Here is a 15112-nt window from a genome sequence, read left to right as displayed (position 1 = left end):
TCTCAGAAAAATGAGACCAAAAAAAGCTCTTCAGTTTTAATCATCTTCTTATCTAAAGTAGTGACTGCTGACTTGATACAGTTGTCACGCTACACAAGGAAGACAAGCTGCAAAAGGTCATTGCTCGAGAGTTTAGCAGGCCACAGAGTGCTATATTTAAAGATATTGTTTGAAAGGCTAGTGGAAGGGGAAAAAAACCTGCACAGGCAACAGAAAATCCATTCTAGAAATTGACTTGAACAACTCCATTAACTTTTGTTACTGGTTGTATTTAAATGTTTATGTCATCAGGATTCTGATTAAGAAATTGCAGACCCACAAGTCCACTAGAAGAGTTTCTAGTAGAAGAGCACAAATGTGCACTCAGGTTTCGTTTTGAGTGCTTCAAATTTGAAAGACATTCTAATAAATCAAATGTTTCACAAAACCTATACAAAAACTTTCTCGATATTCTAATCAAATTAAAGTATTTTAAATAAACATGTTTTAATGGTCAGACAGTAACGATGACCGGATTCAGGATTCAGTCGCTACTTTCTCCTGCCATGGCACATTTGCAACCGTCAGGTGGGTCAGCAGATTACTGACACTGACTTGTGAATGAGCACAGAGGGAGGGATTTAACCAGTTCTGGCAGGCAGCCTCAGATCTGGGGTCATAAAAAAACAGCCTACTCATCCGGCCCTGTTTCACAACCCACAGTCACTCTGGTTGTGCCTTCCTGTTTTGGTTTTTTTCCTTCGGGTAGTTGAGTCTAATCTCCTTGGTAAAACACTTAGTGGGACTGAAAATAACCTGGCTTACAACGGTAGTCCATGAGGAAAATATAAATAGCTAAAGGTTAAAAGGCAGAGGCCATGACAGTAATTGGAGGACTGTAAGAAGATAAAACTGGAGTCACAAAATCAGCTATTGATAATTTATTAGATTCAAAGTTCAGTTGCCAAAGTCTAATAAAAAATTGTTTTATACTACATTGTACGAGTATTACTCCAAGATCTGAGCTATGTTGATAGTGTAAATGATTGAATAAAAGTGACCCAGGAATACGGCCTTGAGGAACCCCACATGCAATATTTCTGTTCAGATTTCAAATTACGGAATGAAATAAATTCTAGTCTGCAAAATAGTCAGAATCCATTTCACAAAATACTAAACAATCCTTTGCATTCTTCCAATCAATATGTTTGATTGGATCAACTCTATTGAGATCTCAGGAGGATTTTTACCAGAGATGCAGCTATAAGCTTTTGTTTAAAAAAAATTATCAGTTATTTACCAACAAGAACAAAGAAGACTGAAGACAAAAATTAGATTTATATGATTTATTAATTAAGAAATGTTACAAATGTTAAATGTCTTGCACCAACATTCCTTCCAGAAAAATCTGCCAATGCCTGACACTTTAAAACACAAAAGGATTCTCAGTAAATTGCAGTTCTACGTACATCAACTAGTTAAAAATCGCATAAAATAAAAAATTGTTAGCAGAAGCATGGTTGTGCGTTTCTGGCGTGTGCACAAAAAAGGTCAACTAAATCTGGCACTGGTTAGATTCACTTAAGCTCTCTGCTACTACATCTATGTTACTGGTAAATCAGCAGTGTATAAAAATAGAAAAAAGGCCATCATTTTAAGAGTCAAAAAACAATCCGGTTTATTTAAAATGACAGAAAGCTTTGACGGGTGTTTAGCAACTCACACAGAGTAAGGCTTCAAACCACTGACCTTTAAATATTTTGGGGGAAAAACACAACAGAAATTTTCTTAAATAAACTTTATACATTTTCTGAACTCAAATTATTACCATTTCAAACTGGCAGCTTTCTAGGTGGTCAAATAGTAAAAATTCATCTAAAATCCCTCCATGCGACTAGCTTCTAAAACTTAAACGAAATGAAAAGCACTAAGTGTAGTAAATGTTGGCATATGACAAAAAGAGAAAAAAAAAATCAGAGGAAGAAACAAAATATATACAAGACAAAACCAAAATCTATGCAATATGCAAGAACAACAAAAAAGGCGTTAACGTTGCTTTGGGCAGCAATATTCCCTCCCCCCTCCCCGACCTGCTAAGATTAAGCCAGTCTTCACTGAAGACTCCTCACCTCAACATCCCCACCCACGTAGACCCGTTCAAACACGAAAACATCACAAAACACGATTACGTCACTAAGCCTGTTAGTTTGGAAATGAGTGAAGCACTGTGAAACTCCAGAACCCTGTCTCCCCTGTTTTCGCTCCCCATCTCCTCTCCCTTCACTCAGAGAGGGGAGATGGGGTTTTGGTGCAGTCGTTCCACTCATCCGTTTTGGGGTTGTACACCTCCACCGTACTGAGGAACTCGTTTCCGTCAAAGCCGCCCACGACGTAGATGGTTTCACCCAGCATGGCCACGCCGGCGTTGCTGCGGGAGGAGATCATGCTGCCAAGCATCCGCCAGTCGTTGCGGGCAGGATCGTACACCTCGACGCAGCGGAGCGCGTGGGAGCCGTCGAAGCCGCCCACGACAAAGAGCTTGCCTGCGTAGAAGCAAACATCAGCAAACAAAGAGTTCTGCGGGTTAGTAAGTTTCTTCAAAACAAACAGGTACAGGAATAGATACCTGAAGGAAAATAAAATGAGGAACGTTTCTAAGTATGTCATTGGGACTTTATAGTTGGATCATGACTAGGACATTCTAACCTGTGAATTTGCTTGGATCTAAACCATTTGATATGACTAAGTCCAGGGTGATCGTCTTGCTTCTTGAGCCTTCAAGTCAATTCTGACCAAATGTTCTGCCACCACTATTTTTTTCCTTCCACACAAAGATCCTCAGATGAAAGAGGCTGAACACAAATGCACTCCACACCTCCATACATCTTTTAACTTCCAATTCGCTTCATTTTACAGTGTTGTCTATGAAATAAAATCCCAGTAAAACTGTGGTTTGTGGTCGGGCTCACCTGCATGTACGGCCACAGCGGCACCCCGGCGGGCCACGTTCATGGGGGCCACCAGAGTCCAGGTGTTGTTGTCAGGATTGTAGCGCTCTACGGTGTTCAGGCAGTTCCACGACTCTGCTCCTCCGATCGCGTACATGAAGCCATCCAACTCACACACTGCGGCCTGGTGTCTCCCTGGAAACACAATTGCTGCTGTTATCGATGCAGCTCCAGTGCAGAGCCTGCGTTTTTCAGCTGCCAGCATCATCCTATGAAATTTAACACTATGCAGCTTCAGTACAGCTGTTTTTTTTTTTCATCTTTACATTTTCAAATATGCCTACACTGGTTACATTTATCTCAGCATGATATATTCCAGGCACGCAAACTGCATTAGTTATGGTAGAATGCTACATTTCAAGTATCATATATGCAAATTCTGCATGCCCATACTGTATTTGGCCTAATGGTTGGGCTTTCAGCACCCACAATGCTGCACTTGGTGCACTGTATTTGACAGATGTACAACTGTGGAACTGAATAGATACATACTGATGTTAAGGGAGGCACAGTTAGACCAGGTTTTCGCCACAGGGTCAAAAACATCACAGTTCTTCAGGCCCTTCTGCCCGCAGGGGTCCGACCCTCCGACAACATAAAGCTTGTTGTTCAAGGAGCAGACACCTTTGGAGAGGACACAGCCGAGAGTCAGACCAGCCAGCAAATTGAGTTTAAAATGTTAATTAGGTGTTGTTCTTATGAAAAGATAATGATCCCCGGGCTGACCTGCATTGCAGCGGTTTGTCCTCAGCTCTGGCACTTGAACCCACTCATCAGTGTGTGGATCGTACATCTCCCCACTGCTGAGCTCATCAGAATGTCCATTGGAACCACCGATCACATACAGCTGACCCTGAGGGAGGCAGCCATGACACAAAACAAGCAATTAACACATTCTGAACTGCAGGGACCAATAAAATGCAGCAGAAATAAGGAGCCCAGTTATTTGAACAAGGAGTTGATTAACACTTAACACTATGTGTTACTGTTTACCTAAGACTAGTGGAACGAGTCCTAACAGGTACAAGTCCACTCGGTCAATATTTAAAATGCCACTTTATCATAGACTAAACATGTCTGAGATAAGAGCGAGCAGTTAGACCACAGGTGTCAAACTCCAGTCCTCAAGGGCTGCTGTCCTGCAGTTTCTTGATGTGCCACAGGTACAAATCACTGGAATGAAATGGCTTAATCACCTCCTCCTTGTGTAGTTAAGTGCTCCAGAGCCTTGCTAATGACCTAATTATTCTATTCAGCTATGGTGCAGTAGAGGTACATCTAAAAGTTGCAGGACAGTGGCCCTAGAGGACCGGAGTTTGACACCTCTGGGTTAGACCAACCATCAGCACAGCCATCTGGAACCGAGCCCTGGGAGTCCGCATGGGCGCCATGAAGGTCCAGCAGTCCTCGCTGGGGTTGTAGCACTCCACAGTCCTCAGACACTCTTCTCTGTTGTAGCCCCCTGCAGGACCACAAAGGACCACCACACTCAGTATCTGGGGAAGCATTTCGTCTCTCACACACACACACACACACCTGAAACACTGCAAAAACCACTAAAGCTTGCAAAGTATATTTGGTCTATTTTCTAGTGTGAATATCTTAGTACACCTGGAATAAGACGAAAACCAACTTATAAGTAATGTTCCAGCAGGAAATAGGAGGTTGTCAATAATTCCATAATAAAGATGTCTGCGCATGACTCAAACTGACGTGTGACTAATATATTTCAGGTCAACTTATTGTTTTCAATGAATTTAAGACATCTTAAGTGCCTAATTTTAGATATTTGAATTTAAGACTTGAGATATTTTTGCAATCCAGACACCTGCGAGGTGTGAATACTTTTAGGAGGCAATCTAATTGGATAAATTTACAGCTTACCTGCTGCAATGAGTCTCCCATTCAGGGCTGCGGTACCCAGGCCAGAGCGAGCATAATGCATGGGAGAGAGCGGGTGCTCTTCCAGTTCCTCTGGCTGGGCCTCAAAACTGAGACTCTTCATCAGGCAGGGCGTTGCCATCGGAGATGTCTGGGGACTGTTGCGACCGTGCAGGAAAATCACACTCAGCACTCCATCCAGCACAGCCAGACAAAGATAGTTGCTGTCTAGGAAGACGGAAAGAAAAAAAAAAGTTAATTTAAATTCCACTTCAGGCAACAAACTTATGCATATCAATCAAACATTTACTTGTGGTCTTCTCCGAGGCGATGTACTTCCAGTCTCTCCTGGTGGTTGGTTTTTGAACATTGGCTGCTTGGTTGGAGGGCGAGAGGCTTCCTGAAGAGCTGCAGCTCAGCTGTCTCTGGGTACTCTCACGCACTGGTTTCTTCTGCAAGAGCAGAACGCAGCTACAGAAGCCGAGCTTGCACCACAGACCTGCCAGTGGCCAAAACCGAAAGCTAACAGCATCCCAAACCATCGCTCTGATCTGGCTGGCAAATCTACGGTCATTTTAACAAGCCAAGCACCGACATGTTGCCAAATTTTTAAATCAAGTCTCTGCTAAGTTTACCAGGAAAAAAAAAACATAGCAATAGACGCTCTCAGCTGACAGCAGCAGACATGTTAAGCCAGGTTTTTTTTTGGCGTTAAACACACCAGATCTAGACCAAGAACGGGAGGAGACGTAGAACAACTAAAGTCAAACACAAGTTACTAAACTAGGTGCTGCACTGCCGAGTTATGCATCAGAGGCTTCCTAATTACAGTGAAGCCATCACCAAGCAATTGAATACCTGAACAAACTGAAGGTGGTCGTCCTCGCCACCAAACACCTCACTGTGCCCATCAATCACCAGCCCTCCATCCACCAGCTTATGGTCAGGTGAGTAGTAGAGGGTTTGCACCTGCAAGACAAACAGGAACAATACACCCATGTGGCTGTCTTCATGGCAACAGACTCAAAACCCCAACAACAAGGAGGGGAAGAGGAAAGAGGAAAGTCGGCAGAGCTGCAAACAGGAAGGGAGGGGAGGGACGGACATCTGGATCTTCAGTTGAATGGAAAACCTCCTTTAAAAGACACAGAGGCTTCTGTTGATGCACAGGCCGGGTTAACTGTGTGAGATCAAGAGGGGGAGCTGCTGAAGGGCTGTCAGTGGGTGGAGCTAGTTAATGTTGACCGCACTGCAAGAGGGAACTTGAGGAGAACTGAAAAGACTGCATCTGGAAAAATCTTCAAATAGACGGTGCGCGTGTGTGTCCATCTTGGCATCGCGGCTGCTTCTAAAAGCGGTCGTTGAACTGAAGAAGTTGGTCATTGTGTGGGCAGCCAAATCCAGAGAACAGCATCACATTTAGGCCCTGCAGCTCCAGCCAACAAAACAAGCTACAAAACAAAACAAAAAAGACTACAGCAAGCAACGATGCTGCAGTCACATAAAGATAAAAAATTAAAAAAAACAATTTCAGAACAGATAAAAATAAGATAGTTTGCATTTGATAGTTTGTCTCATCAAGAGGAAATTTTGAGCGGTAAAGGAATTGCACCGATTGCCTGTCCGTTGACCAGAATCAGATGAATTTCAGCTTGACTGACGAGTCAGATTTGCTATCCAAAAAACTAATTTGATTCAGTCAGGGATTGAACTGCCATAACTAATGGGTCAAATCAAACTGCTAAAAAGTTTCAGTTCCAGTCAACTGCTGGTGAGTAAACATGTTTCATATCTACAAGTTTTTGGTATGGAAGCCAAATCAAGCAGATGTTTTACAGGATTTGTAGGAAACATAAAAAGTTTAATTTAAATACAATTAAATTAATTATGCATCATCCAGACAAGTTTGTCTAAAGCGAATATAAGCCAATCTTATGTTTGCCAATTCCCGATCATGTAAAGCGCTGACCTGCAGATACCAATTTCAGTGAATCCCAATATCACAGAAAGGACTATAATAAAATCAAAATGAACCAATGATTTCTCAAAAGTTGCCCAAAGATAGTGAGCTCTTTGAAAACCTTTAAATAAAAGTAAAATCTTCGAGATTAGGGGAGAAAAAAATCTCAAGATAAAACTAAAAAGAAAATTTCCTTGAGAGATTACAATTCACTGTTTATCATCTTATTTTATAAGATTCTTTCAAAAACAGCTGCTTTAATTTATGAGATGATGAATCTTTGCTGATATGCCATCCTCTATTTCAAGTGTTTGTTTACTGAAACTATTAATCCTCAAGAAGTCATTCTCTCATGATTGATTATTAAATATTTACATAGGCGAGGCAAAGTCACACTGTGTGTGAGAGAGGGCAGTCCATATTACACAGGTCTGCAGTTAAACGAGGTTTTAAAATCACATAAAAATTTATCAAAACTGGTATAAATAGTGTAACTAACAGCCTGAATGTATAGTTGAGCGTCCACTCAGTAACAACTGCACACCTAAAGAGTGTTTGTGAATACATAACATCAAAGCGCTATAGGGTTAGTGTTTGACAAAAAGGTTGTTCAAGCACAAAAATTATCCCCATCACTCACTTATTTCTCAAAGCATCTCCAACTTCAAGGGCTTGTAGAAAATATACACGACTAGGTGGAAAAAAAAAAGAAAAAGAAAAATCAAAAAAAAAAAAAAAAAGTTTTAAAAAGCACAATAACTTGCTTTAAAATGAGAACCTCTAGCATAGTTTTGAAAATGTAGGAGCATTTTTAAATGTCAATGTAGAAATTTAGGCTCAATTTAAGCAAAATGGTCTGGACAAATAAATAAATAAAGAATCTTTTTATGTTGTTCAAAATGGAATCTGCAAGTCAGAGATTTACAAAAATAGGAACCAGCCAAAGAAGCTGATGGTGATTCATTTCAATATATCTACAACGGATACAATGTAGAGTAAATGGTCAATGTAGTGATTGCTTAATGCTTGTGAGTAACATGATCTGGTAAATTGAGGAATGGGATGCAATCTGTATGCATGGAGGGGACAGATGGGGGCACAGTATTGCTTGGCTGCAAAGAGGGGATGCTGAGAGGCAGCAGTGGTGCTCCTCTCCTCCCTGTTTTCTTTGACTCATTTACCCTGGTGGCTCAGTCCTGGCTCCTCAGTCTGGTCTCCTGCTGATGATAATAAACCTACAGGGGAAAATCAATGGGGAGGAGTGCCTGTTAGTGCTGGAGCAACAACCTAGAACCTGTTCAGATAGTCAAAAAAAAAAACAAAAGAAAAAGGGAACAAAACAAGCAGTGAAAAAGCAGAACCAGGGATCAGACCTTTGGGAACCTTTTGAGTTTGTGTTTCAGATGAGACGAGCCCTGCAATATTAACATCGGGTTGTGTGTAAACCAACCACATACTCACAAAAAAAAACAAACCCAAAGGAGAAGCAAGAGCAAGCAGCAGCTCTTATTGGCTCACCTCTAATTTGACGTATGGATCAGGAATACAGTTTCATACTCCAAAAACCTCAAATCAGAGGAAAACAAAAGAACAGTCCTGACAAAGGAGCATGACATCAGCATGCCAGTTCTACTTCAATCTCCTTAATGACTTCTTGAAGTCAACAGGAGGAGGAAGGGAGAGGGCAAAGTAAGACCAAAAGAACTGGTCAATGAGTTGAGGCGGCGTAGTCTGATACTGACCTCTTCCATCAGTCGCTCCAGTTGGTCTCCATTCTCCCACAAGCTACGCTGCACCCAGTTTAGCACCTTCGAGTAGAGTTTGCCATTGCTGGGCAGGGTCAGGTTGTCTTCAAGTATCACTTCTAACTGTAAAATATAAAAAGCTAAATTTAATGCAAAGGTAACAGCAGGCTAATAGGTTGCATCTCAGTCACTTCAACTGTGGCCTTTAAATTTATCAATGGAGAAAAACACAAATATGGAGAAAATCTATTTTCTTCTAGCATTTGACAACTGATATTCTAAAACACTTAATGTTTTTATGTGTTTAGTTAGTATAAACCATTACCTTTAATCTGGGAAGTTTGAGGAAGTCCTCCTGTTCAGATATGTCCAGCAGATGGTCCTGAATATAAGCATCCACCTTGGCCAAAAGTCTGCCGTCGTTCATGGAGTTGGCAAAGTTTCGGAAAGAGATGGCGTTCTGGGAATCCACTTTAGACAGCAGGTAGTCACCACAGATCTAAGGAACAGGTTTTAAGATTGTAAAAATAATAATAATCAATGTGTAAGATACTTCAAATAATTGATTATGTTTTAAGAAAATGCATACCTGTTTGACTCGCTCCATCTTGAACCGTTTGGCTGCAGAATACACATCCTTAACCAGCTCTCTCTCCGCCTTTAATCTGCCGCAACACATAAAGAATGTGAGGTACTTCATAAAGCAAAAAGCTCTATGTGCATCAGGAGAACTAAGGAGTAAAAACAGCTACTAACTGGGCAGTGTAGGCGTAGTTAAGCAGAACCTCCACAGCCTCAGGGTTCAAGTCCTCAAAAGCGATATGAGAGACTCCATGAGTCTCAATATCGCTGTTAAAGATCTCAAACAAGTACGGACTGCAGCACGCCAGGACAGCACGGTGAGCCATCAGCTCATGACCACACACCTGGAAAAATTAACCAGAAGGTGTCAGAGTACGCTCAAATGAAATGAAAAAACCCCAAAAAAATAACGTGTTTTAATGCTCTGCTTTTAAAGGTAAAATAAAGACATTTTGTACCTGCAGTCTAACATCGCAGAACTGACCGCTCTTCCTCAGAGCGTTCATTTTGGCCACGGTGGAATCCAGGAAAGTCTCATCATCAAAGATCAAATAACCGTTTGGAGTCATCTTGGTGAATTTTGATTATATTCCTAAGAACCAAAATTATGCAAGAAATTTATATAAATAACAGTAGCTAGAAGGCATGTTTTCTGCACAAGGTGAAACATGCTTCCAAGCTGTTCATCTCCATTCATCAATGAATAACTTCAACTAATGTATTACAAAGGATGATTAGAATAAGGCGCTTGTAAGGCGCATTGTGCATTATCTATTCTACGCATTAGTCATAGGCTTACCTAACAGACAATAATCCAAATCCAGGGAAACACCACAGCTGAGCATAGAACAGAAACAGGCGAAGCAGACAAGATCTCAGTAGAACTAAGTCTTCTTCACCCGAGGAGAGGGATGGGAAGTTGTCAGAAGAGATGCCAGCCGACTACGAGCTGCGTAACAGGGAGAAGGGGAGCAGTCGCACGGACAAACTATCAGGCTTGAAGCGACTGTAATCAAGTCCTTGAGATCCCGTTGGCTATAGAGTTGTACTTATTCTCTGTTGGTCATACATTATAACCTAAAAGGGAGAAATAACAAAAAAAGAAAGAAAAAAGAAAGCTTAGTCATTTTTTTCCGATAAAGTTGCCTGTTCTTGGCACCAGAGCAATAAAAACATGAGTCACTTCCACACAGTTAAAGAAGCAACCAGAGATGGTACTTAAAATGTCTCACATCCCTGTCAAAATTCACTCCAAATTCTCCTTCCAAAAACATATTTTCCAAGCACATAACAGAGCCATTAACGCCTCCATGTTGACACAAAAAGATGCACCAAAATCAGATTCTTCCCATTCATGAAAATGGATCAAAACCAGGAACTCCCAACCGTTGCTGTGAAGCACATCAGCCAACACCGTGTGCTGTGGTGCATTTTTTGTAATTGCTATGATTCATAGATGAGGATTCTTTACTTTCCATTAGATTCAAACAATGGAAAGTTTTAAGTTATCTGCAGCACATATTTTAATAACGTTTACCAAATTCAGCTAGGAAACTTGATTTAACATTTAACGTACAGCTGTGTCTATTTGTTTCACACTCCTACCTTAAATCTCTACATCAGCGGTAAACATCCCACCTGTCCAGGGAGAATATCTTATTTCAACTTATGTCAAGAACTTTGTTGTCACTCTGATTTGAGACCTCTCAAATAGTGACAAGCCTGAGGAGCTGGCTCCTCCTCCAATGGGAGTACCTCCAGTCACCCCCCCCCCTGGCCAATAAGAAAAATGCTGGGGTGTGTGTGTGATATTCCACACCCACTGAGAAATTGGCGATAAACTGGATTTGTTCAGCAATCCAGAAGAAGTTCGCAACACCTAAACACTAAGAATTATTCCTTACCCTTTAAGACTTCCTCTACAGCCCTTTGCTGGCTGAGTAGCACAATGTACTTCCAAAAGGAGAAGCCGCATGCTCTCTATAAGCTGCTTAATAACCACCGTCACACTGACCCTCTGATGTCCCATACAAATACCATAAAAAACATTTACAAAAAATAAACTGTTTTTATGGCATACTCACTGAAGAGAAAATAAAAACAACAAGGAAGTGCAACACGCAGGCTAGCCTTGAATAATTTATGTGTGTTCGGAGAAATCCCTGTATATAATTAACATCTGTGTAAGAAAAGGTGCAAAGGAAATAAATGAATAGTCCCGGACAGTTTTTCAGTGACCTACTAAACTCATAACCATGTTGCCCAGCATGGGTCTAAAGACACAAGAACAAATTCCAACTTAAAACAAAAGGGCTAAATGTAATAAGTAACTACTTAAGTAGCTTGATAGAAACTGCAAAACAAATAGACCGATCTCTCAGTAACACAAAGAAATATTTGGTCAGTAACAGAAAAACTTCTTAAGTCTCCTGTAAAGGTCAATAAATTAATGGCTTAACAATTTAAGAGTAATTAAGAGCTTTTCCCACCCAAAGATGTTAAGTTATTTAATTTGTTCACTTTATACTTTAAACGGTGCAAAAACAAAACAACAACAAAAAAAAAACTGTGTTTTTATCCTTCTTGCAGAAAGAAATCGGAAGAGCTAGAAATCTGAATCAGCAGATTACAAACTCTAATCGGAAATCAGCTACAAAACATCTGATTGGTGCATCTTTAGTTATCTCAGGAAAAGGCAGAAGCCATGGAGAATGCTACACATAGGTTTTTATATTCCAGCACACTGTATAAATTCATTCGGTCCGATGCGTGGATGGACCATTGACCTACTTCCAAGCTGTTACGCAACATCTGACAGAAGATTCCTGGTGGAGGCTCAAGTGTTCAACTCCTCCACATTGCTAGGTCCACCACAATAACTCATACAGTCTTGTTTTCATTTCACAGAAAGAAGCCCTGGCAGCCATGCCACACCCCCAACACTCTAGATGGTTCTTTTAACACAGTTTCCACTTCAGTCACAATATTAGCCATTTTACTCTGAAAGCTTTGCTAATTGAAAGATAATGCCTAAGTAAGTACTGTGATTGTTGATTACAACCAACAGGTGCACACAAGATTCATAAGTAGAACTACAGTGATGAGAGAAAAAAATCCATTGAGGGGAAAAAACGAACAGACCAAGCAGATGGAAAAAGAAGAAGAAAAAAAACAGTGATATAAAGAGTGAGGCTCTGCTGACCGGTTTGTTAGAGGGGAGCTCTGATTGCATTTTCCCTCTCTCCAATTATTCCATCTGATTAAACAAGCACAAAAGTGCAGGTCTGACGCTGAACAATCAATGCTTGTTAGACACTCCCCCTGGTGGCGAAGTGGAGTATTGGGGAATATTTCCCCCACATTCACGGAGTGGAAATTTACCAGTTGAATTTTAACATAAACTCTCTATATGTAACAACGGCTGTAAACAGGACAGGCACTTTACACGTTTTAAAAATAAAATGAGTGTACCAGATTGAAATTTTACAAGACTTATGGAATAATAAAAATATGAAACTAGACATGTGACGGAAACACCCCGCCCCCCACCCTATACGAAAAAACCCCAAAACAACTTTCAACGCGGCGCTTATTGTAATCATTTGATTTATTTATTTAATCTGTGAGTCAGTTTAGAATATTATTAAGTTCATAAAAATTGTTTTATAATCCATCAATTCGGAATTTAATTTTAAAACCATTAATAGCAGGATACCACGGCATTGGGCGATGATTTACAAATAAAAAATTTAAGAACTGATGAAAAGAATTGTGTGCACAATTTCCATGACCAAGAAAGAAGCACAAAAGACAAGAAAGAAAAAACGACACAATATGGCACTAAAAGCACCATCCCCCCCTGAGGGCACGGTGTCTCATGTTCTTCTGTTAGAGGCAACGTACAGACACACAGCCTGTAACAGCAGGGCCCTGATGGATGGCTGCGAGCCAGAAGTCATTTACTGTGCTCGCCATCGGAATCTGGGTCAGGAACGGGGAGACCCCTTAAGTATCCTATTAGGCTGACTCGACTTTGGCACACATTCCAAACGTAGACGAGTCTAATAATTTTACTAACGAACCAACTGAAGAAAAGGACAGCTAGCAACCAAAAGGAATGAGGTCCTGAAGCAAAGCAGATGTTAGCTTTCCAACTGCACAACCTGCTGCTTACTTACAGCTCAGGATGGGGAGCCGTGTGATAGCCACGGCGGCGTGAGTCATTAAATTAAACGATCAGCAGCGGATTGTTCGTGTGCTCAGTCATTAAAGCGGAAAGAGGCGGTTTGAGCGACATTTCCGCGCCTCTTTAACATTCGCGCTATTTAGTTTCCTTTGTTACATCTCAACCAGGCACTATAAACGAGCAATAACCGCCAACTTGTCTTCTGCGAGAAGACAAAGGTTTAACGGTTCTCAACGTACCAACCCCTAACGACTTAACAGACAAATAACGTTCGTTCACAAATGACAAAGAGAAAAAAGGGGAAAAATCTTACCTGAGGCGTTTGACAACAAGCGATATTAGGCATATTTAATGCAAATTCAGAGTTCGTTGGTTCGATTTAAGGAGGAGACGCAACGCGACTTCACCCAAGGCTTGTAGTGTGATTAACAGATATCTATTCTGTCACTGCAGTACGAAGCACGTCCACTCAGTCCAGGATGGAATGGCTGGCGACGAGAATGCGCGCTCCCGAAATATGACCTAGGTTGCTTCCAACGTCATTAGTGGGCGGTGCTACAAGCTTTCTAACGCCCAAGTGTTCGGTGTATGGAAGGCTATTAAGACATTTAATCAATTCGCGTGCGCATTAGAAATCTATCAACACTTAAAATTGGTAGCTGAAGAAAATATATAGAACCATCTTTCATGCAATATTTTATTTACTTTTGCTTATTCAAGATTTGGTCCAGGAAGGAAATCAAAAAAACCTTTTACCAGTGACAACAGGAGTATTTTCAAGAAATTAATATAACACAATAGAATAGACAAATGTCTTTTTCACAAAAAAAAAGACAAAAAGGACAAAGTTGTTGATTTATCCTTATTTGTAAGATTAACTTAAGATAATCAGAAATTCTGTTTCTCATTTCTCTACTTTAAATTTTGTGATCAGACCTTGCTGGTGCAAGAAATCATATTACGTATAACATGATATATAGTAAAATTCTACATTTTATGAATATCTATTAGTGATTGTGCTATTCGGAAGCTTAAAGCTGTTTACAAATAAATGGGGGAAAGTGGCCTAATGGTTCAGAGTAAGATCAATAGCGTTAGATAATGAATTAATTTTGACTTAAATTAAATGCACTATGGGTATCAAATTTGAAGCGTTTCAGGTGTCATTATATAGCAAGTGTGCTTGCCGTAAAAACGGGGAAGATCTGTAGGAAAGATCATGTGGTTTGACCGACGTGGACCATTTACTAAAGTGCTCTAAGGAGGAATAAGTTTGATGTCCAGAATTTTTTAAACGAAGAAATACATTCTACTTAATACATAAGAAAAAAATCAACAAAGTCTAAATTACATAAAATAATCCCTTATCACATTACATAGTAATCACAAAACACCACAAGAGCAAAACAATCACTGCTAAAAATCCCCAACTACAAAATGACCAAGAATTTAAAATAAGCAGTTTGCAATATGAAATTAACAAAAATAATTTAAAAAAAAAACAAATAAAGTGAAAATGACTTCATGTCACATTTTGCATTAATATCTATTCCAATCAGATGTGGTACTGTTTAAACCCTACTGCCAAATCCAGAGTAGACAGACTAAATCCCTGGTAAATGAAAGGATCACTTTTGTTTCACTCTTACATGAGCTCTGACTCATGGCACCTAACTGAACAATCACCCTTGCATGGGTCATCTCATGTCCATTAAGAAGGAACATCCGGGCCAAATCTTCTCTGCAGAAGCACACACGTCACTGGACTCAT

At 40.4% G+C, this 15112-nt stretch overlaps 1 protein-coding gene across 1 annotated transcript; it reads right to left on the bottom strand.

The window, feature by feature from the left end:
• Positions 1–1310: 1310 nt before the first annotated feature.
• Positions 1311–13839, bottom strand: ivns1abpa (influenza virus NS1A binding protein a). Its single transcript, XM_044129982.1, has 15 exons — positions 13655–13839; positions 9955–10232; positions 9614–9747; positions 9330–9499; positions 9163–9238; positions 8899–9072; positions 8571–8696; positions 5727–5837; positions 5179–5320; positions 4872–5096; positions 4328–4449; positions 3714–3840; positions 3480–3611; positions 2949–3122; positions 1311–2522 (listed from the first exon to the last, which is right to left on the bottom strand). Exons 3-15 carry the CDS (start codon positions 9722–9724, stop codon positions 2260–2262), a joined length of 1953 nt encoding a protein of 650 aa, XP_043985917.1. The 5' UTR covers positions 9725–9747; positions 9955–10232; positions 13655–13839; the 3' UTR covers positions 1311–2259.
• Positions 13840–15112: the final 1273 nt, after the last annotated feature.

Source organism: Gambusia affinis, linkage group LG10 (genome assembly GCF_019740435.1).
Source record: "Gambusia affinis linkage group LG10, SWU_Gaff_1.0, whole genome shotgun sequence".
NCBI classification, from domain to species: Eukaryota; Metazoa; Chordata; class Actinopteri; order Cyprinodontiformes; family Poeciliidae; genus Gambusia; species Gambusia affinis.
Note: the sequence above shows the minus strand (reverse complement) of the source record. Positions and strands in the feature narration are given on the sequence as shown.